Raw genomic sequence first — 24,532 nt, forward strand, 5'->3', positions numbered from 1 at the left:
GGGGGGCAGCTGGTCCACCAGGGGCAGACTCACCTGTTGGAGACTGCCCAAGTAGTAATGGAGATGTGTTGGTGGGGCAATAGCTTCCATAACCTCCAAGTCGAATCCGAAACTTAGTATGATTGAGTACAAGTTGTATGAATGTTGCGGTCTTTATCAAGTATGTCAATTAAGTTGATTTAGGTCAGCTTGGGCGGCTAAAACTCAACACATTATCTCAGACAGGGGCTACCTAAAATCTGACTTGTTTTATTGCTGGCAAATTCCAGTGGAAGCGTGGAATTGAAATCAGTTTAGCCCAGATCACTGTCACTCTATCCCTGCTAGTACCATAAATTAATATTTCCAAAAAGAGAATTCTCCAAAAGAGGTAACCTGGAAATTTCTGTATTTACTCTGAAATTTCCTGAGTGTGCAGTCTGTAATTCCATATGTGAACTGCATGCATATTGGGTCCTGAACTCACTCTCAATTATACTCAGAATATCGATGTATGTGTGGGGAAAGGGCAGGGGTAAGAATTTCTCATTGTGCAAGTTTGACATTGTTGAAATTGCACAAGCATCGGCCATTGTCGCACAAATAACAGAACTTACCACAAAGTAATTTTTTATATATATTTTATATGTCCGTTGAGAATTGCTGTTTGGATTGCTAAATCTGTAAATCATATAATTGTCCTAGAATCACAAAGCTAAAGACACTCAATTATGTATTAACTTGAGACAAACGTTTTGACTTATAATCATGTGTATTTTATGCACAGTTTTGTATCTATTTTTGTGCAATTATTTTCTTGTATGTTCTGTGTTCTTTCTTCTTCCTTAATTAAAAATGATAAAGATGTTTATTCCAAATAAATGTAAATATTTTTTTTTTTTTGCTAGGCAAAGTTGAAAGTATTCTAAGATATAATTTTATATATAGGCCTACTATAATTTGTTTAAGGATTAATATTTGTAAAAGATGATTCACAGTTGGAATTGATTGAATGAAAGATTTTCTTGTTCTAACAATGGTTACTCTGGTCTTTCAATAAAGGTGAATTTAATGTGAATTAAATATGAATTGAATATCTTCATTTAGTATTCTTATCTCTCATTTACTAAATTAAGATGCCTTTCTTCCGATTTTTGGCGGAAATCTGATTTCCCCTCCCACATAAACCAATAAATCTCCTGATTTTCTTTCACCCTTTTCCATTGTCATATTTTTATTTTGACCAATGAATTCGGAAACCATTCTTTTATAAACAAAAATTTAAAAAACAGCATAAAGAAAAATCTAGTCCCATTTATCACAGAGTACGTAAGTTTCATTTAACGGTTCGTTTTAACCCAATGGGGATCATTTCCTATGGTTCTGTCTTATAGATATCCATTGATCACTATACTGAACGACTGGAATTAAACCCAATACCAAACTTTCGAAACTTCACACAAGAGTACTGTACTGATCACGTGTTAGTGTATATAGATCACAGTAATTTCTGCGGTACCGCATATTGTGGAATCTTACATCAATCGCATAGAAGATGTTACTAATTTGTCACTTGTCAGAATAAACAGAAATGACGATATCCAAAAAAGTGAAGGAAAGTTTTCATTGGAGCTGACTTTAGTAAAGATACAGTAATTACAACGGTCTTATTACTCCATACACATCTCATCTGAAACTAAATCTGCTAGGTATAACCATTAAATTTTACATGATTTATATATTATATATATGTACAGCGCCACCAATTTTGAGTTGCTATTGCTAACTAGGAAGGCCAACGTTAGAACGCTTCTCTCCGCTCGGTCACGGCAATTGGTCTGTTTATTGCTAACCAGTTTGAAAGTCACAATGCGATGATAAATGTAAGTCTTTCGAACATTTCTTTAGATTTTCATACGTTGATTTGCCTTGTAATTTGTTGTCAACTAGCTGTCTTGATTCACATTTGGTTGTCTTGTTGTAATGCCTGGTAGAGGTCGCCATTTTGTTGCTCTGTCCTTTTACTAAGTATAGTCCATCGAGGTAAATGATTCATTTACCTCGATGGTATAGTCAGTAGGGCGAAGTTCGGAACACTGCGAAGTTCGGACACCCCTAATGCAGGCGTCACACTGTCGCGAAGTTGACACCAGATGGCCATACGAATATGGAATTTTGAATTTCGCACGAAGATGGCCCCGAACTTGGTCAACAGCCAATCAACAGCCGAAGCAAGTACGATGCCTACAGAAGGTCACACGATGGCACCCGAACCACACACGAAGGCAACACGAAGATGTGCATTTCTATTTAAGTAGTTTACCCGCAGGACACACGAATGCCACACGATGGCTACACGACGACGTATTGGTAAGTACATTGTCGAATGCTAGAAAGGCAAATAGCAAGAAATGACAAAGTGAAATCAAATAATGCTCTGTTATTGTGAGAGGATGTGCTGGGCCTGTAAGAAGTGCTCATCATGTTCTCTGAGGTACATCAAAAGAAGCAATGCTGCTGCTTTCTTTTTCCTGGTTGTCTCATCACCAAAGTATGCCATTCTGCAGGAACTGAATTGTGGTTAGTTGTGATTGTGATTGTAGCTTTGGGAGTTACACACGCCTCTACTCTGTAGAGTTGCTTAGGACTGTCTGTGGAAGATTCTTTGAGACTGGCCTTTATATGTCCACGTTACCATGACACCTGGGAAACGCTTGAGGCTGACAAATTCGGCTGTCGTCGCCGACACCGTGGTCCCATCTCGATGTCATCGTATTATAATACGATGGTTACTCGACGGCATTGAGAGGGCTTCACGTATTCGTGTTACCTTCATAAGACAATCGGGCAGCTTCTTGTTTCCTTCGTATTGTCTTCGTGAGGCGAAAATGCCCGATGGTACCGATGATCACACGAAGTTAAAAAGAAGATGACACGATTTGATAAGATGCCCTCACGATGGCCTTACGAAGGGCAAAATGGACACACGAATTCAACACGAAAATGAACCTTCGCAAGTTCTTCGGGCAATTTTTTGGCATGCCAAAGATTTTGCCAACACTCACGAAGTTGCTGCCGGAGCCTGAAAAACTCCACCGGCGGTCATACGATGGCTTAAGATGCCCTCACGAATGGCCCGATGTTTTTACGATCAGAGCCGAATTTGAACATTTTCTTTATCGTGTGTCCATCTGATGTCAACTTCGGGACAGTGTGACGCCAGCATAATACACGATTTCACCATGACAACCTATAGCAACAGCCAATTTCACGAAAAACTACGAAGATACAGATACTTTCTCACCAAAATGACCCGTGTGCAAGTAAGTACTTACATATTTGTCAATAAAAGGACGTTTTCCTTCCCCAAAACACACCAAGAGTATCACCAATAAGGTCAGATGCAATTTTGAAGCCAAATTTCAGCTTTTTCTTGTCCCGCATCCCGCCGTAATCTTTCCTTCTAATGAATTCTGTCGTCTGCGTCATGGAACAAAGGTCGTAGTGCAAATAACATACAAATAGGCGGAGCCTAAGCTGTTTTGACACCGCCCACAAACAATCTTACTTAGGAAATTAAAGAAACCGTTCATCCATTTTTATTCAGTTAATCAGTTATCAATCGTCCAATGAAACATTTGGGATATGACCTAGAAAGTCCAAGATATTGCGAGATATATTCATAATGGGGATAGAGCAGAGTTATAGAAACAGAAACATGTTTATTGTGGATAGGTCCTGAGCAATTTGTATACAGGCTCAGGGAGGGGGGGGGGGTTGTTCAGGGTCTTGGTAGTTTGTCATATTGTTTATTTATAGACGGGATACAAGATTGTCATTCGATCATGCATGGTCCCAAAAATGTGTTTGCAGCCGACATAAAATTTCAAAGCTTCTAACGTTAAAGTTTTCAGTGCAGGATGAAATCCTACCAAGAATCTAATATTTCTTTTTGTTTTAGGCAAAGAGATACCAACAGTATGAGGAGAACAACATGCTCAGGGCCTTGCACTTAGTGAGGAACAGAAGATGGGCAGTGAGGAAGGCTGCCATAATATGCGGTGTGCCAAGGAGCAGTCTGTATGATAAAGTTACAGGGCGAAGTAAAGTTGACATACAACAAGGTGCTCCAACTTTATTTACAAAGGAAGAGGAGAAGCTTTTAGCTGATCATGCAAAGTATTTTGCTAAATTCCCTACCCACTCGGCAGAAAGAAGTTTTTACGCCTGGCTACAAACTCTGCTATCTTTGCGGGCAAGAAACCTGACGGGAGTCGGGTGATTACCGACGCATGGCTCCAACGTTATTTAAAGCGATAGCCAGAGCTAAAGTTAACCAAACCACAGAAGCTGGGAATAAAGAGTTCACACGCTATGTCAAGAGAAACCGTGGACAGCTACTTTAATGAGCTGGAAACAATCATCAACAAATATTCCTTAACAGATAAACCCCACCTGATATTCAACGTTGATGAAACTGGGTTTCAGACAGATCATTCTCCGTCCAAATGCATTGCCCCTCGAAACCTCAGACCTCTGAATACAATAACATCTGAGAGGGGTGCTCTAACAACCGTCCTCGCCACTGGTAACACCGCTGGAAATGCCATGCCCTCGTTTTTCATTTATAAAGGAAAATGTTTAATGGACGAACTCAAAGAAGGTGCTTAAACCTGGAAGTAAATTCCACATGTCTGACAGTGGATGGAGCAACGGCAACATTTTTCAGACATACCTCGAAGAGCATTTCCTGCAATTCATCCCGAACCGAAATGCTGATCAGCATGCTCTTTTGCTGTATGATGGACACAACTGCCATATTTCAGTGCCACTCATCGAGATCGCGAAGTCACATACTGTAACATATTTCTATTTGTTTTACCTCCCCATACAAGCCATGTGCTTCAACCTCTTGACAAGGGTATTTTCAGCCCTTTGAAATCCCACTACAATTCTGAGTGTGAAAGACATATGAGAGAAAACCCAGGAGATATAATAACGCGATATAACATGACAAAACTTATTTCGCGGAGTTATGCAAAGGCATTTTCACCATCAAACCTATTCACTGCCTTCAAATCTACAGGAATATTTCCAACAAACCGAAATATTATCAGTGAAGCGCATTTCAGTATTGCTGAAAAAGTTAAAGAAAACAACAGCATCCCTAAAGGTACAAAAACCTGCTTCCACGAAAAGCAACAAAGAAGTCCCAGGAAAACTTGCTGAATATTTGCAAAGTCAGCTACCAGCACCTCAACCTGTTCCGAATCAGCTAAAAGCCAAACGTAAATATTCTTACCGTCCTGGAGGTGTTGCAATTACAGAAGATTGAATTCTTCTAAAAATACGGAAAGTTGTTGATGACAAAGAAAAAAGTACAAAATCTAAAAGGTCTAAAGGAAAGAGTAAGCTGGATTGAAAGAGTAAACTGGATGGAAAACATAAATTAATAACAACAAGTGACATCACTACCACCAGCACAGGGACAACTGCAGCAATACATCTTCATAGCCCCACACTTGGTGTAAACCCTCCAATTACCGAAACAGAAGTGATAGATCGATGACTCCACGGAAGAGGAAAATTGCCGTGTTTGTACAGTAGGAGATTTTCACCCCCAGAAACGAGAAATATTCTTCGAACTGAAATAAAATTTGTAGACTGGGCACAGTGTTGTGCTTGCCCTAATTGGGTCCATTTACAGTTCTGCACGAACAAAACACAAGCAGATCTAACTCATTCCCAACTGTTTTACTGCCCCTATTGTAAAATTCAAGAAGAATAAAAAGCTTCTTTTTTTTTCAAAATCAAACTGGACTAACCACTTCGACATCCAAAATGTAACTCATTACCCCTTTAATGACGGAGATCTATGAAATCTGTTATAATTACTGAAAGAGCAACTGGACCACCAATTTCATCAGCGCCACACTGTGGGCTGGGTGTCCGAACTTCGCAATACTAGAGCAAAGAAATACCAGTTCCACAATCGCGAAGAATCTTCTTGGAATACAACGTGAAAACAGTTTGCAGGAAAGAAAGTTTGGCCGTGTATCGTACTATAACAAACTTCTCCAACCATATCAAGTATATTTTCAGGTGATTTATACCAGAGGATTTAGTTTTGGGGTGTTTTAAGTCTTAGGTGTCCGAACTTTGAAGTGACCATGCTACTGTAATACCGTGTATGTACTGCTGGTGTAATTGAAAGGCAAAGCAACATAAATGAGAGTAAATGATTAAGTGGAGAGTGTATACAACTACTTTATTCAGTCATTTTCTATAAGATTTCATGTTTATACTTCATGTTTTGTTACAGAATTGAATGGCAACGTTTGCGAAACTTCACAAATAAATTCATCTTAAAGTTAAACTTATAAAGGGCGTCTGCTATATCATTACCCGTGTAGACGTTTGAACACTTTTCTACTATAACTTTACAGATTTGAAAGTATGTATGCCATGAAACTAGCAATGTGAAAGGCAGTTTCAAAAGCAGTCAGTGGTTTGCATTAAGTTTGAATAATATGTACAGTATGTAGGTTGCACTGGTAATATAAATTTACATTTTAGGATAGGAGGATATGTCCATGAGCATCAAATTTAATACAGACCCGTCAACTCTCCCGGTTTTACTGGGATTTCCCGTTTTTTACCCGAATCTCCCGGCCTCCCGGTTTCATGTTCAATTCTCCCGGTTTTTTAATGTTTCATCACTTGCGACATTTCTGAAAATAGCCAACAATTAGTCCTATTCTTAGTAATTCCCCACAGTAACTCTGAACAGGAAAGGCTATTCACTGTAGTTTGCAAGAACAAGGCAGACAGTTGGTCAAGTCTAAAGCTTGATGGGACTCTATCTAGCATACCAGGCATGAAGTCACAGTACCCAGATTCCACTGTTCCCTGTTTCAAATGGAAGCCTACTTAAGAAACCCTGTAGAAAGTGAAGCGAGCTGCTGTAAACTACAACAAGAAACACTGATTGGATGATTCTCTCACAGTATTGCATAAGTAGACTATACTTATTTAGGAGTATTTATATCATTTCAGTTTAAAATTACCAACCTCCCTATTTTCCCCCTGTTCTCCCTATTTTTTGGCTCTGAAAAATGTTATTCTCCCTATTTTGGGGTCAAACAGGTTGACAGATCTGTAACACTTAAATGCAACATAGACTAACGTTAGGCCCTAGCTTAGGCGTCTCTGTGCATGTAGAGTATGTAACTTAGGATACGGAAACCCAGTGCTTTATTGCCTATCTCTCTTTGGACGATCTCAGAGCCACTGACAGACAGCCAATTGCAGATTATGTTTTTTGAACTGCTAGCTTAACGTTAGTAACATCTCTGGATAATAGTTTAAGACCCTTCAGCCTAGTGTATATAGTTATAACATAATAGTGGCCATCATCATTGCCTATAATCATTACAGCTTTTTAAGTAATAAAAGTAAATTTACTTTTATGAAGGACACATCTCCTTTTTATACTCAAGGAAACAAATGTACACAATTGGATAGTACTAGTACAACATCTATTTCAGGTGAGAACGATCATTACAAGTTATATTGGCTGGTGAAGTGTTTACATATGAAAAAAAAAATCTACGATTCTTAATATTAAAAGTATACAATGTAAATATATAGTGGATACCATTGAAAGATAAAGGTGTTCCCAGGACATATAAACCATATTGGCCCTTCCCAACATCCCCAACACCTCTCCTTGCAGCCTTGTAATTCTCAACAGCTTTTACATGACCTTTCGGTATTGTGATTCAGAGCATTTATAAATTCCCATCCCTATTTTCAACCTTCAACTTGCATCATCCAGTGTAGCAACATTCCAAATAACAAAAATTGGGAAATCTTACACCAAAAGTCAAATATGGCACCTTAGAAATCTTCTTTTTTGATTACTTTTGATACTCAAAGTCAAATCAAATGCTGAGTCCTGCTTAAAGTGCCTTCTCACTGACCCCCTCCCCCCTCCTTTCACTCACTCCACCAATCCTATTTTCAACCTTCAACTCCCATAATCCAAGCAACATTCCAAATTACAACTGGGAAATCTTTACACCAAAAGTCAAATATGGCGTCTCTGAAAATTCTTCTGCACCATAGGTACTAAGAATGCATTCTCCACATTTGATTACTTGTGATACTCAAAGCCAAATCAAATGCTGAGTCCTGCTTAAAATGCCTTCTCACTGACCCCCCTCCCCCCTCCTTTCACTCACTCCACCAATCCCATTTTTAACCTTCAACTCCCATAATCCAGGCAACATTCCAAATTACAATCGGGAAATCTTACACCAAAAGTCAAATATGGCACCTTAGAAAATCTTGTGAGCCATAGGTACTAAGAAAACAAAGTTTGTAATAAAAATGAATTTTTCTATCCCATAAACTCTACAAAAGTGTACAAATACTTGAAAGACAATAAACACTTATTTCCAAAAGTTACAGATTAGAAGTAGAAAATGTAACCAAATTGCACCATGTTATAAACAATCATTTATGACTTGATAAGAAATAACAATTTTTATATCATTCCACACAAAATTTCATGTATTAGTCCATTTCATCAGTCCTGGAAAAGGGAGTTACTGCCTTTAGAGCTGCCATAGGAAAAAGACACTGTAAGTGGATTGAGACTTAAAAATGAAACACATTTTACACTTGGCCTATGTGTACTATACATGCCATGCAGTTAAACGATGACACCAAGGGGGACGAATTCTAGTCCATACTCATTGTGATAAACCAACCACCCAAATAGTAAACAAAGGTACAAAACATAATGTTAAGAAAATACTCCCTGCCCCTTGTTATTAGTACTTGGGACGACAAAAGGTCTATAATATCATGTACTAAGTAGTGATTTGGTAGATCCAGCACCTCCCTATCTCACCTGAGTCCCCTGTTTCCAAGCTCCTTATACAAAAAAAAAACACAATGGTAAAATGACACAATGGCTTGTAGTGTTTTATTGTCCTGCTAGGTCCCACTACCTGAAAATAATTAGAAACCTATCTGAGAATTAATATCTGTGTACTTATTAAATGGAGTTCCCCACCCCCATATCCATTACTCTGACAGCACCTGTAGTAGTCAATAAAAAATACTCTAGAAAACTGATCCAAATTCAATGACGGAGTAGGCACAGGTCAGAATTTCATTACACAAACAAAAGAAGGCCACATGTATTATGAATGACTTTGTGCATTAAGAACACTCTACATTATCTAATAGTGATACTTTAGGATAACCTCAGATCTGAATAAAAATCAATTCATTTTTCCATTGGCTACTAACTATAAAGCATTTGTACATCTTCACTACAAATACCCACATACCAAATATTAAACAAAAAAAGCCATCATCATCATGGTGAAATAACGCAGTAATCTAAACATCTAGCCGTTTATGGTTAGTACTCTTTACAGTTATTTTTGAACAGAAAAAAGATCTACTTTACTTGTGCTGTTGAAGCCTCTCGATAATATATAGTTGAATTCTGTCTTTCTTTAGACAACGCATGCTAGTAACTTGTTTGAATATTAAATTCATGACCAACTGGGTCTTACAATTCAAAACTGCAAACCTTTTCATTGTAAACTTAAACATCACATGGTCCAATGTTAGTAGTTGCTCACAAGAGCACTCGCATAGAAACAGGCTGTTATAAGTACAATTATCTCTGGCTAATCAAAAGTTTTGACCAGGGGAGCTACTCTGCCATGATGATAATGTTACAATATTAGAAAAAAAAACATGATTCTTTCAGTAACCAATAAGAAAATTCTGACACATTGCACACAGTTTCTTCCAACTGTTGACGAGTTGACAGAATTAAATGTTTTCAATATTTCAATGCTCCTCCCCCCCCCCAAACAAATAATAATAAAAGTCCAAAAAAATGATATAAAAACTGAGAGGAAAAAAAAACAGTTGTAGGTAGGGTTCTAATGTTATATGTTAAACCTGTAAAATTGCAACAAACATTACTGGCGAAAAAGTACTTTACGGTAGATTCCTTTTGTTAGAGAAAAGTTTGATGTACAGCTTTTATACAACACGAATACACTTTATATTACGTTCTACCTTCAGGCAAGTATGCTGAGAAGGTTATACATTTCAGTTCAAGAATGGCATGGTATCTGACAAAGTTTCATACATTTTCTGGTAAAAATTTAATGGTTTTCTCATAAAGAATATTTCTAATAAGAGTTGAGTTCATGTTTCAAGAGCATCAGTATTGTCAGGAATATCTCGAGTTAAAAACATTGGCCAATTTTTTTCAAAATTTGTTCTGTTGGGATTTTGTCCATCTTTCCATAAACACTGAGGAGTACTACAAAAAATATATATATATTTTATGTCACACTGTAAATATGTATTCATTTCAATTATATTTAATGATTTGTGACAAAAAACTTCACAAGTTGAATAATTTGAACAGTTTGCACTAAACAGAGAGCACTAAAAAAAGAAAAACCACTTTTGGAAACTAAAATTATCAAGAAATTTGGAAACAGATTTTTTTACTGTTTTAGAAACCTTGATAAGTATTTCTCAAAAGGGCTGTGTCCATATCACAAGAAAGACCATTTTGAAAGATGAACAGTTGATATGAAACAAGAATAAGACACATTTGAAAGTTGCTAATGTATGAAGCATCTTAATTCATGAGACACATATACCTTGACAAGGCCAATCAATTACACAAACATTTGGAAATGCTAATACAGTAAACATAGTATCTCAGAAAGACGTTGTAATTTCATCAGAGCCTCTTGGTCTTTATGCGTGTACTCGCTGCTTGGTGACATTTAAAGACAATAACTGAAGTGCATGACAGTCACAGTTCATCGATACAACGCTAAACCGACAGCAAATTAAAGATGATAATGTGATCATTATCTCACAGCGACATGCTAAGCAAACTTGGTGAATTGATAGTCAACAGCTAAAAGACGTACTGTATAGCAGTTTGCGTGCATAGAGGCATACCATTTATCTAGCATTATACAAGGAATTAAAATTCATAAACCTCAAAATTACTACTGTACACAACACTGTTCCCTGTACAAGTGTGCACTAGAATATACCTAAAGATCAGCACTGACAAAGTACATATCGCCACCAAATCTGGCGGCGATCAGGAAGATTGCCAGATGCCTAATGACATGGCATGCAGTTCCACCATGGAAGCATTAATTTTGGATTAAAATGATTCCCTCCTAAATTGCAAATTTATAGTTGCATTAAACCTTACTGTTTCTGTCACGCAGACTGTATGTCTGTCACAGAATTAGTATAATAGTGTCACATGATTTATATGGATCACTGTCTCTCCCATAATACATGCATTTATTCCTGTCACGTGACTGGTACAATTGTATCTGTAAGACAGTTTACATATATATATGTCACATGATTTAAAACGGATAGTATCCTGTCACATATTAGCTGATGAAATTGCATCATTTATTTTATTATTATTATGATATTTATATTATTATTTTGCAGTAATTTTCAATCTGTAACCTGCATAACTTTGTCTGCCATATGAATGATGGTCTTTGCCCTGTCACATGACAGATATTCTTTGCACGTGTCTCATGATTGATGTGACTGTATCCAATCACACAACAGGTAAGTTTACATTCCCCATTGGAATGGTTTTAATTGTACTGTAACATTGTGAACCTGTACACATAATGCGGCCAGTACCTATGGTGTGAAATATGCTATTTGTTTAAAAATCAACCCTGTATTTATTTAACTGTGCAGTTTATTTGATTTGTGCGAACGCATAAAAATTTCACATGTTTAGTTATAACCCCCCCCCCCCCCCCATGCTACTTACATACTTCTCATTGCATCCCAAATTAGCTAAAAATGAGTAGATACAGTTTTCAAAGTTTTAATATTTTAGAACAAAGAATAGACATTTTATGAAATACCAAGGTGTAAAGAAGAGTTAGTGTAGGGGTGTGTTGTAAAACATACTCTAATAAACAGTCTTAACAAATCACACATACTAAAGGTGTACTCAGGCAGTTGCATAAAAGAAAGAAAGCAGAAGGGGAAAAACCCGCCCTAGGATGCTTGTAGTCATGGTACATCAATGTAACCATATTTCTAACTGGCAGACCGTACAAATACTTTGCCTAAAGCCCTCTGCATGAGTCACACACACACCAAAAAAAAAAACTTTTTTAAAGCTTAAAACAAAGCTTCATTGAATCATCATCTTCAACTATCTGCCCCATTGTCATTGTTAATCGTTTCCTTCTTCAACGTCTTCTTCTTTGTGATGCACGGAGCATTTTCACATTTTCTTACCTATGCCCACTGCCAGCACGATCACCATCACTCCCACGACCACCACTGTGACATACACTCCGTACAGGATTAACTTGATGATTGGTTCCTGTCAGAAGAGAATAAGAATAAAAGAGACTTCTAGGAAAAGCAGCAAGAATGTCAAAAAGCAAACAAACAAAACTGCAAACTAAAGAACCAAATTGAGAAAAATGTAAAACCACTGCAATGGAAGACATTGACACAAGACATTGCTGTGCCCAGTCATCTGTGGACAAGTCTTTTTTACACTCTTGGTTGGGTATGTCATGGCTGGGTCATCTTGTATGTATGTATGAATGTATTTAAGACCCTCCTGCGAGCAGGAACTCGTGAAGAAGCCTCATTGGCTTATCAAAGCCACAAGCTGATCGAAGTCGGTCTCTTACATTCATATTTAACGTCCATGATTATGAATTGTTATTTGCCAACAACTCCATAACTGGACGACATACATTAATCTGGGAGTGACTCAAACCTTATGATTGAAAGGCACCGGCGTTAACCACTGAGCTAACACTCCTCTTCACATCCAAGTGAAATGGTGATCTTATGGAGATGGGTCAATGTCAATCGTCTGTCAAAACGGAAGATCTGTCGCGACTTGATGAATGTCACTTGTCTTAATATTTTGAGCAAGTCACATACAAGTCACATACAGGCTTTCAAATAGTTTAGCCCTTGGCAGGTGCAACTCCAACAGTGTCCTTCAAGTGGAGGACATTTAACTCAGTGAGGTCTTCAAACATTTACGCTTTCAATAAGCCTTGTCAACATATCAAAGTCTATTACATGTTAGCCTTCAACATTCTAGGCTGTCAACATTAGCAGGCTTGCAGCTGAAGATGTTTGACATGTCAGCCATCAAAGCTGAGGCATTCATATTATTAAGCCTTCAAGAATTAGGATTTCAATGTTTGATACCTTTTTCGACCTGTCAATTTTCAATGTATAAGTCTTCAAGATAACAACATTTTACGCATATAGGACTTTTACATTTAGATATTCAATAATCAGGTTTTTTTTTCAACATCTAGACATCAGCATTTAGTCTTCTGTTTGTAGACATTTAACATTTTCAGCTCTCAACATGCTGTATTGTGTACATGGTGACCATGAAGGTGACACAGTTTATATTGTGGACCTTCCACGGTTAGGATCCAATGTGTTTCGCCTTTTCAAAATGTAAAACCTTCCGTATTGCAAAGAAACTGTAGGCAGTCCACATGTTTTCAATATGAAATTGCCTTTAACTTGAATTGCAATGTGTGACCCTTCAACATTGCAGGATTTCAAGTGTATACCTTGAAACATACATGTAGAGTTTCAACAAACAGAAAATCAAAAGAAAACTACATACTTTTCAATTCTAAAGAAAGATATTGTGACATTTGGTTTCAACATACAGAAATCAGAAGGACATGACATCCTATGAAATTCTAAAGGAAGAGAAATTTTGACATTTTTGCTTTTTTTTGTGAAAAAAGTTAATTGAACCATATATACTGACATTTGGAGGTTCTTGTTCAGCTAGGCCAGCAGTCGATGCAGAGGTAGCATTAGGACCAGCTTTATCTTCCATCGGAATTTCGGTGACGGCTAGAAGAGATCAAGATTGTTAGAAATACGATGACACGGGTGCCGTAATGAGTAGCTGATACCACTGGTACCTCAACAAGCACAAATATCACTGATTTGCTAACAGGTACTAAGTACTGCTATCCGATTAAGCAGCTACAACTTTAGTCGTAATGTTGATGAGTGGGTTACAACTGAATATCTATGAAAGTTACCTCAACTGAGTAGCTACAGTGATGTCTTATTGCCCCACAACAGCTAATCTTATTAGGAAATTTACACTAACACTACCATACTCTAAATAAGTGGTTGCATCTTCTACCTTGATATATGTGATTGCAAATGATAAGGTTTGTAATTAGACGAACAACATTTAACCTACACCTGGCACATTATATGATTGGCTACAACTGCTATCTTAAAAAGGCTTTCTGGTGACCAACAATGTCAAACTTTCATCGAAGAGAAAAATATTCCACACTGCTAGTTGAAAACCCCATCTCAGTATCGTTTCCCTCTAACTCGAGATATAGTTTGATTAAATATAACCTATTTTTGAGTGGCTAAACCTTCAACTTGAGGTTACATCTTATATTTTTTATTAGAGGGCCTCGTGGAAAATTAGCTAAATAGCTAAACGAGCTACCCTCTCAAAATAAAGTTTAAATAAAAATAAATAAAATAAAACTACTCCAGGAAGTTGGATCACAGTAAGACATCTGTCATCTGAGCCAATAGTCTTCAAAATTCCTGAATTAGACAATTATAATCTTGAAACTGATACTTTTGGAAAATTTTGTATAAGTAGCTGTCAAATGTTTCTGTATCTAGAAGTTCATCAAAATGACTCTTTTTTCTTTTCTTTTTGGAAATATTCTTTTCCTTACAATTCACAGTTTCAGCTGAATTGCCCTGAAGGCATCATCCATAACAACAACAAAATTTGAGTTGATTCAAATCTTTGCGATACAAAAATGTTATAATGATGTGGTTTTTGCTAAGGTATCAGAACATTTTCAGCAATTTTGGCAAGCAATCGACTTCAGTCACCAGATCCTTTTAATAGCTGCTATATTTGATAACTTAGTAAGTGGCTACAAGTAATATGTGATTAATGAGTCCTTGCAAAAGAGTTCAAGACTCACACATGAGTATAAAGGTACTCACCTTTTTTCTGGAGTAAATCAATAACTGTCAGAAGGACCCAGACAGCTAAATGAAAGAACACCAGAGCCACCACGATGGGAAAGACGAACTGCGGCACTGACTCTAGCAACACACCTCCTTCCTGGCCAGGACGATTAGAAGTACCCAACAAAATCGTCACACCTGTGAAATAGTTCAAAACATGAGCATCTATTACATTCGTAGGGATTTGACATAATAATAATAATGTCATGCAACTGAGAAAGAATCGAAATACCAAATACTCATATAGATCTACAGTATCAAATCCAGAAAGCAATCGTATAACTCAACCAACAGACTAATTATCATATATCACGTTAAAGCTTCTATGGAGATTCTACATTAAAGGTTGCCAGTATTGAAGCATGCTTCAAACTGCCAGAACTTTTACAAATTCATTCATCTAAACGATCTACCCATCTGAGTGACCCACCCCAAGATGATCTGGGGGAATGAATTATCAGATGTTTCCCAGGGAGATACAATGATCTAGAAGAGAAAAGTCAAAAGAGTTCAAGCATGACCGAAGGTGACCATTTTTTATTACATTGCCAAAGCAGAATCTATGCCATGGTGACGGCGTGTGTTGTGCGTATTTGGTCCGTAAACATGATTATTCACATATTATACAACACCTAAATATATTCCGGCCGTTTGATTGGTCAATTGCTCGTCGGTTGCATGCAAAAATCTGCTCTATTGCACTCTATGAAATAGAACCATGGGTTATACTTTTTTGATAGCACTTTTTTCAATGGTAAGAGAGCAGAGAAACCTGTCTGTTCAAAACAATCTGTTGCATGAGTGCATTTTACATCCAATTATATCCAAATTTGAAGGTGTTGTATAAAACAAATAATGAACGGTTTCCATTCGTGCAATAGTGCAAATATTTCATTCGTTGAAAGATGTAATTTGTTCCATTCAACTCAGCTGCGCCTCGTTGAATGGAACATCCATCTTTCAACTCATGAAATATTTGCACTATTGCACTCATAGCCATTCATTATTTGTATAGTAAATGATGGTTCAACTTCATATTTGTTATGCGAGTCCACTGGTACATGAGTAAAGAAACCTGTCCTTTATTTGTTGACGAGTCAGTGGTCATTTAAGAGAACGGATGTTAACGTCTGAAGAGTTTTGTGTACATGATTATTCCAAAAGTTTAAGTTGGAATTAGTTTCATATTTTTGTAGGTTGATCCACATAGTACAGGAACCTTTCTGTCCATGATGGTCAAAATTTTAATGATCTTGGGTTTGGACTAATCACTTATTTTGTTGGCACTCTGGTTGGTCTTTCTAATATATTTGGGGACAATGCAGCATGGCCGTTACATTCAGTAGTTTTTGAAAGACTGGTAAAACATAATCATACCTCCAAGGAGAAGAGCTGACATACCAACACCCCAGTGACACCAGTTAAACAGATTTCTCCTGAAAAAAAATGGGAAAAAGAAAGAGACAATGTTATGCAACCGTCTTAAAACACTTTGAAAGTGCTGTAGACTTGGAAGCACTGTTCACATTAGTTTCAGGCAATTGGGGGATTCCCGCAACTTATCTAGATAGTCCCGCAAAAATATTTTCTCTTTTGGGAATTTCCCGCAACAATTCCTGGTACTTCCCGCAACTTGCACTTTTGTACAAGTTTACAAAACTAGCTGATAATAAGGTTGAAGAGGTCACAATGGCCAACCTTGAATACAGCCTTATATTTCCCATATTGATCAAAAGGTGTGAGAAAACATACAGTACCCCTGTGGCGACTCACCAAGGTTCTCCTGGGTGTGGCCTAAACAGAGCCATGATGACATTGATTGGTCCAAGCGCCATTACAATGGTTCCGAGTATGGCATGCATGAACCTAATCGTACCTTCCTGTTGAAACATCACAAAAAATTGTATGTGAAACGTGTTCTGTAATTATTCACAAGATCTTAATGACTTATGGACAACAAACCCAAACCCACAAATTTTGCTCTTAACCACATGTGAGCAAACAATTTTCTGCAGTCTGGGAGATTTTTAGAAACCCTTTAGACCTGCAGGCCATGTTAGCAGGGTCAACAACAAAAATATGTATAGACCTTATTTGGGGAGTTTGAAGACAGGGGCTAATGGTGACAGAAATTTTTTGTAACTAAATTAACAGATGGACAATAAATACTTATTTCCCATTTAAAGTCATTTAATGTGGCAAGCTACATCCTTAATTTATCGAGGCACTTGGGTTGAGTAGAAAGTTCCACTGTGGCCCAACAAGACCAATTTCATGCCCATCTCTGCTCTAGACATTCAGCATTATAGAACGTCGGTAGAATATATATGCAAATGTTGTGAGCACTGAGTAAACATCTCTTACTCAGAAGTACTGTAGACTAATGGTTGCATCACCTGCAAGGCACCAAAATTTTCATGGAGATGAGAAAAATCCAGATTACGAATAAATTGAGGACAAAACACAAATCCTGGCCATGAAATATGGATTGAGCTTTATACGCACAAGGTGCACTATTTAGCATCTTCAAATTTGATTTTGAAATAAAAGAACACATAGTGTTATCAATTATTACACTATATTACATTTAGTTTTTATAGCACTCACCTCTGGTTTGATATAACCTCCGACATGAATAATAATGACAATGTAAGCTATCACGGCAAGTGTAACCACAGAAACCATGCAGAACCGGTGGACCTGCCATAAGAGAATGGATAAAATCTGGTCATTATTTTCAGTGTCCATCGTATGAAAGACTAACTATCATCCAAATGAATAAAAGTGAAGAAATCGAAATAACGAGAAGAAAATGAATAAAAGTGAAGAAATCGGAAAAAAAACGTGAAGAAAATGAATAAAGTGAAGGAATCAAACAAAATGAATAAAAGTGAAGAAATAGAAAAAAACGTGATTTTTTTTTTATGGGGGGCTAACCACAATTCTCCACCAATTTTACAGTTGTAGAATTTGGAAGAAAACAATATATACTCTTTATAGCTACGGTGAGAAACAAAAATCATATATTACCCCTTCCAAGACCAGGGATGCATTCAAGCTAAAACCACTTTGTACATAACAAAGGCGGAGCATCGATCCCGGAAGCATCTACCTCCAACTTCTGCGTTAACTACATACATATTGACCTAAATGCATGTTTAATGATTATGACACATAAAGATAATATAAATTAAATTTGCACAGGAACAGCCAGCATTGATTCCAAGCTGACATCACCTAACGAGGAAAGGAAGGACCAAAATTATTGGAATTTCGTAATTTTGATTTCCCCAAAACTTCCAAACAAAGATGCTTGGTAGGTCACAAAATCTGATTATAAGGCAAAAGTCAAACAAATGAACAACACCTATGCAAAATTGAGTTTTTGTTTTTTTGTTTACTTTTAGCTATAGAATTGCAACATTATATTACAGGGCATGTAAATGACAGACCGGCTCATTTTGACAGTTTCAAATTAGGTATCAATATCCTGGTGATTCAGGCCCTCTGATTCATTCTCAGACATCAAGGGAGATAATCAGCTATGGAAAGGTTCTTTTGTCCAAGTGATGATAAAATTATTCTGAAACTATGAGTTATATTTATTAATCTCTAGAATATTTGGGGTGCAATTCTGATCACCTTTGAGGGGTATGTGCACTACATGCTTGAGTAAAATGCCAGTGGATCCTATCAAAGTGAAAGAAGTGTTGTAAGTGAATAACTTCATCCAAAAAGATGGAAGATCAGCCCATAACTTACGGCAAACCAAGACGGCTTCCCACAGAGTTTACCTGGCAACGACTTCTTAAAGAACCTAGCTGTGGTAATGCCAATACTTGCAAAGCCCAGCCAAGCCAAGACCATAAAAATACCTAAACATGCAGAGGAAAAAAATTTAGTAAAAGCAACATATTACAGCAAAAGATACATGAATGTGAAACAAAATGCCTCCCTCCACCCAACCCATTTTACAGCATTTTATCAGGTTGCTACACACTTCCTCCCCCGGCCCACCATCTCTATTTTCACTACCTACGACACCAACGTACCACTACCTTTCTGCAAATTCAATTGCAGTTTATTCGGACCGGTTCTATAGACACCCTTCCTAGCAAATTTGAAGATGCTCTGCACCTTTTTGACATGATCAACTCTTAAGTAGTGAGTGGTTCAATTAGTTAGACAAGTTAGTTCTTACTTTGTGTTTAATTTGATACTAGCAATGTTTACATCCTTGCAAGGGACAAAAAACAATATAGTCTCCCAACTAGACAAGTTTGCATTCAAACTGGTAAAGTTCTGCCAGTGTGTCATGGGATCTAACAAAAAGGATTCTGATTGTTTCATCACCTTGTGCCCAAATGCCAAACCATAAACGTTTAATTTGATCAAGGTGGCAACTTATAATGCTTTTGGCTTGTCGGGGGGTCAATATTGCAACAATAATATCATACCTTGAAAATATAAAAACAAAAAATATTTAACTTTACTGGAACAAACCTATGCCATTTCCATACTGAAACCAAACATTGCTCTCCTGTCCAGTTCTTTATGTCCAATCATAAAATTTACAAAGTTCACTGTCAGTTGGCAGATTGTGTGAGTTTTTCTTTTGCTACTTACCTACCCCAAACTTGATTCGATACTTTTCTCTCATCATCGCACATATTGCAAAATATCAGACTCCCATCTTTCACTTCATGAAGAAAGAAAATCCTCTGTGGATTTTTGACTGACACCCTCCCCCCCCCCCCCTGCAACGGCATAGAAACAACGGTCATAAAGTGATCAACACCAACCACAAGCTGAATGGCTCAGTGAGTAGAGCACAGGATTGTAATCCTTATGTCACTGGTTCAACCACCATTGTGGTCAATATCCTCTTTCTTTCTTTCAAATTTGTAATGTTGTCCCTGATTTATTGATAAAAAAGGCCAGGATGTTATTAAAAGAATACTACCATGAAGCTTTTGTAGTGCACTGACAGAGGACCCAACACCTGCAGCAATGTTTTCTGTGAAGTCAGTCGGTCCTGAACCAACTTCACGTTCGGCATGCCTGGTGACATGACCTGTGAAGAAACATCAGGTCTGTCATAGCTTCAGAAACACATCAAATATTGGAACAAAAAGTAAACTATTTTTCTAAGAAAAGGCACCCCAAGATAGATAGCCATGGTCACAAAAGACCAAAGAACTTGAACCCATTCTCAACACCAGTCCCCTCTTCATTGAGCCTGTGATCATGAAACGATGCATTGCGATGTCTTAACTGCACGCTTTTTAGCATAATTAGCAAATTTAGAGCCAGGGGAGTAGTTCTCAGTATCAAAATTAAAATTCAGCGTTTCTGACGGACAGTTGCAGAAAGGTAGGAATTAGCTACCTGAAAGATGTGATGGCACAAGAGCAGTGTGAGTTAAGAGGTCAGGTATTAGAATCTGCAGTTCACCCCTCCCACACCATCATTTGGACATGTATGACATCATTACCAATTCTTCTTATATTTGCAAACAGAATGTTCAGAAATTAAATATCATTTTTCGGGGGAATTACCAAAGTGATTTTGAGAAAATAGATACCAATTTCTCTCACCACTGTATCACTTCCCCCTTGCCCCCCCCCCCAAAAAAAATATATAAACAACATTGATCAAAGCTTCTATAACGTTTTATGGAATTGCATTACCTCAAATTATATTTTCTTACTCTTTTCTTTATCTTTTGGGATTTCCCAAACAGCGTAATTACTTGAGATATACTTATTCATCATGATATTAATCTACTACATATTAAACACACACCTGTAGTTAATTCGACATTGGCCTTGTATCTTGTACAGTTAGTGTATACCTACCATCAGAAGTAAGAGATGCCCCCCAAGCAAGTAATGGTGTGTATTCATTTCCAGTTTGGAGATCGAAAAAGTCTGAATCGTCTGCTACACTCTGCTCTCTTTTAAAAGTGCAAGACAATACGCCATTTTCAAAGGTCACAGATTGGTCGGACACACCTTTCTGTCATGAAAGAGGAACACATAAACGACGGAATCGTCTTTACTTTGCTTCAACCCAACGATTTCAAACAGATTAGTTTTACAGGAAGATAAATGTATCTGGATGTGTTCAATTTGTTCCTCTGAAGTCTATAAAAGTCACACCAGGAAGGATGAAACCTGCTAATAACTAGCCAGATCATAACATGAAAATGAAATGTGTGGGACACAAAATGTTAAAAATGTTCCGTGTTTGTCTTACGTAATAACACATAAGAAGAAGCTATAGATGTGAGAATGAGTAAAGTGGGTACAAACAGTTGGACTGGTTACTAAGAGAGGACGGTGCCAAAATGTTACCAAGTGTTGATTAAGAAGGCACAGAATGGACTGGTCACCATGAAAGAACACAGCTATAAGGTTACCAAGAGTCAATAAAATGCTTTTGCAATGGAGGTGACATACTCCCTGATGCTGGTATGTGGGTGACCATATCTTGACTCTTCAGCATAAACTAATGGCATTATTGATGACCTCAAAGGCAACTACAATCTCACATTTTTTTTCAAATACTGGAACTACATTATTTTACAGGAGTGCAATAGGGAACCATATGTAAACCCTCAACCCTTGTGTCCCCCCCCCTCCCCTCCCCAACAAAAAACTAATTTTTTTCAAATGCTAATTTGGTCACTCACCAGTTCTAGAGGAATGTTGGATCTGACATCATTTCTGGATCGGACGACAGCTCTATTTGAGGTGCAAGCATAGACTTCAGAATCATCCTGAAGAAGAAAGCAAAACACACTATTGAGCTGCTTACTATCCTATAAACACACTACTCCAGCAAGCAGTGTTGTAGACAAGACTTCAACAATCCAGATGAAATCCAGATGTACAATGGCGAGGAGCCAAGTAAACACACAGAAGTTGCACATACCCTAACATTGCCCACTAACTAGTTCTAGCATCAGACTTTGTGTTACACCTGTATAGTACAAACTTGTATTCACTCATAGGGTAGTACAATTGTCTAAATTTGTACTACTCATGGACTATTTTGTTAACTGTTCCACTCGTACTCTGCAAACATATACATATCATGTACTCGTACCGGTACCCACTCATGGATGAAGTTGTACTCTTACTTGTGCAATGTCTAGAGCCATTTTTTAGGAAGCCTTCCAGCCTAATTCTGGTTTACTGGCAATTACTGCCCCCCTCCATCATCCTGTCATACAACCATAAGTATCTTGGAAGTACCTGTTTAAATTTAAATATCCTATTCTTTATTCCATCATAGTATTGTGTGTGTGCACTGGCAGTCTTAAGACAGCGTCTAATTATTCCTTGCCTTGTATAGGGGAGGGGGTAGGGGGCTGCTTGTTAAAGCCTTGGTTATTCAGTACTTGTGTACCTCCTTGAAATTATGCACTTTCTGTACTCCAAATGTACTACTTTATATGGTGGCAAGACTGTAAATTAACTACTAAAATGGCTATGCACAATATGTATTAAAAATTGTATAATACTTACCATTCCCCCAGACTTTGAGAGACCAATTGCAATGTAACCATCAGCACCTGCAACGAGGTTGAATAAAATAAGTCCATCCTCTCCCAAACTCCAGGATGAAAATGCGGTACAGCTGTTTGCAGGGTCAGCAGTATCACACCCAGGGGGTATACTGAAGCATCCTTTACTCTCCCCGCACACGCCCTCGTCCTGTGTATAGCAAAAGAAATAAACCATTAATAAACACTAAGCAGAAAATGAACATGTAGCCAGCTAGTAAAGCTAGCCATGTAGGCAATTGTCAGTACTGGCAGTAGAGTAGAATATGGGATGCAGTATTAATTCAAGGAACTCGGTCTCTCCCCCAAAAATTGAAGAGAATTTAAAAAATTGATATGTTAAAGACTACTTGTATGTTGCTGAGTGTACATATAATATTTCATACATTGTAAACAATATTTTATTTTGTAAACAGTTTCTTTTCCCAAGTTCTGTCATGTAGATTATTTGTTCTGTTAGACCTGAGAAGTGTAAAACTGGCTTTCTCAAGGGCTCTGGACACCACTGAAACAAACCTCTCCCGCTTATTTTTTTTTATCCTTTTAATTCTGTTTTCCATTTAGTGCATGATTATCTGCATGATGCCAGGAGACATTACATTGCTCATTGGCACACTCCAACATGTAACTTTGAACACCAACAACTCTACTATGTGTGCCAAAAACACCTTTACATAAAAGGAACAATATGTTTGCAGACCTGAAGGTCATAACCAGAAAGTAAAATGCATTTAGGTTTCGATGACTTCATTACACTAGACTTAGACTGCTTGTTCACCAGAAATAGCTCTTTCTGTATAATATATAAATGTCATGAACCACTAGTTTGATGTATAATTACTACTATATGGTATGATAAAAACAGGTCAGTCTACTGTACGTGGCAATACACACCTCCACCTAAAACAGTAGGGGTCTTGTACTCAATGTGATTCATCCACACACAAAGTATGAGAAGTATCCAACATTCCTACAGTACTTTGAGATATATGTTTAAAGGTTTCCAGATTTTGACCTCTGGTGACCTCATGAATTTTGACCTACACCAACAACAGGATTCTTGTACTCAAAATGGCAAATCCATACACCATTGAGAAGTAGCCATGATTTCTACCATCAGATATCATGTTAAGAAGGTTTTCCAAGTTTGACTGCTGACAACCTTTGACCTCCACAAAACAACTGAGTTCTGTTCAATATAACGCATCCACATGATCAGTATGAGAAGTATCCATGCCTGCTATCTTGAAATATCCTGTTTACAAGGTTTGCAGTGTTTGACCACTGGAGACCTCAGATAACCTTTGTCCTCCACCAAAAACAATAAGGATCTTCTACTCACTATAATGCATCCACTTGCCAATTATGAAAAGTACCCATGCTTCCTAACTTGAGATATCATGTTTACAAGGTTGCACAGTTTGACCTCTGGTGAGCTCATGACTTTTGACCTCCACCAAAAAGAATAGGGTTCTTCTACTTGGTATGGGGCATCTACATGTGAAGTATGCAAAGTATCAATGATTCCTATCTTGAGATATCGTGTTTAAAAACTGGGCCTCACACACACATGCCTGCATGAGTTTCTCTTGTCATCAAAAACACAAGTTCACATTACAATGATCATTTCCATTGCCACTAAAGAGACATCACAACAGTTTCGACACCTGTCAAGATCAATAGCCGCCTACAGTCCTTTTGTATGGGAACTAGATCAAACCATGAAAACATTGGCCTTCAAGAAAAAGTTCCTCTCTACCACATCTACAGTACAGTAACCATCTTTTTATATAAAGTAATGTATGCTTTTCTAAAAGAATTATCAACAAGGCAGTTGAC

General features: G+C 37.5%; 2 protein-coding genes across 3 annotated transcripts in view; one reads left to right on the plus strand and one right to left on the minus strand.

The window, feature by feature from the left end:
* The first annotated feature begins 1,199 nt into the window (after positions 1-1,199).
* Positions 1,200-12,084, plus strand: LOC139978734 (uncharacterized). The gene is made up of 4 exons (XM_071989195.1): positions 1,200-2,349; positions 3,941-4,257; positions 4,512-4,575; positions 4,640-12,084. Exons 1-4 carry the CDS (start codon positions 2,098-2,100, stop codon positions 4,916-4,918), a joined length of 912 nt encoding a protein of 303 aa, XP_071845296.1. The 5' UTR covers positions 1,200-2,097; the 3' UTR covers positions 4,919-12,084.
* Positions 7,501-24,532, minus strand: part of LOC139979233 (putative ferric-chelate reductase 1) — a 34,031-nt gene continuing 16,999 nt past the window's right edge. For both annotated transcript variants that reach the window (XM_071990002.1, XM_071990010.1), the window contains exons 3-13: positions 22,656-22,844; positions 21,818-21,904; positions 20,982-21,141; positions 20,087-20,197; positions 18,886-18,998; positions 17,731-17,823; positions 16,897-17,003; positions 16,501-16,559; positions 15,100-15,261; positions 13,865-13,953; positions 7,501-12,424 (exon numbers count right to left, since the gene is read on the minus strand). In XM_071990002.1, coding sequence (XP_071846103.1) covers positions 12,323-12,424; positions 13,865-13,953; positions 15,100-15,261; positions 16,501-16,559; positions 16,897-17,003; positions 17,731-17,823; positions 18,886-18,998; positions 20,087-20,197; positions 20,982-21,141; positions 21,818-21,904; positions 22,656-22,844 — 1,272 coding nt within the window. In that variant the 3' untranslated portion in view covers positions 7,501-12,322. The remainder of the gene's footprint in view (positions 12,425-13,864; positions 13,954-15,099; positions 15,262-16,500; positions 16,560-16,896; positions 17,004-17,730; positions 17,824-18,885; positions 18,999-20,086; positions 20,198-20,981; positions 21,142-21,817; positions 21,905-22,655; positions 22,845-24,532) is intronic.

The sequence above is a fragment of the Apostichopus japonicus genome, chromosome 2 (genome assembly GCF_037975245.1).
Source record: "Apostichopus japonicus isolate 1M-3 chromosome 2, ASM3797524v1, whole genome shotgun sequence".
In the NCBI taxonomy this organism is placed as follows: Eukaryota; Metazoa; Echinodermata; class Holothuroidea; order Aspidochirotida; family Stichopodidae; genus Apostichopus; species Apostichopus japonicus.

Coding starts and splice junctions, on each gene's coding strand:
- LOC139978734 (XM_071989195.1), top strand. CDS start 2,098: ATGCAGGCGTCACACTGTCGCGAAGTTGACACCAGATGGCCATACGAA. Junction 2,350..3,940: donor GGCTACACGACGACGTATTG/GTAAGTACATTG, acceptor TTTTTGTTTTAG/GCAAAGAGATACCAACAGTA. Junction 4,258..4,511: donor AGAAACCTGACGGGAGTCGG/GTGATTACCGAC, acceptor TCGAAACCTCAG/ACCTCTGAATACAATAACAT.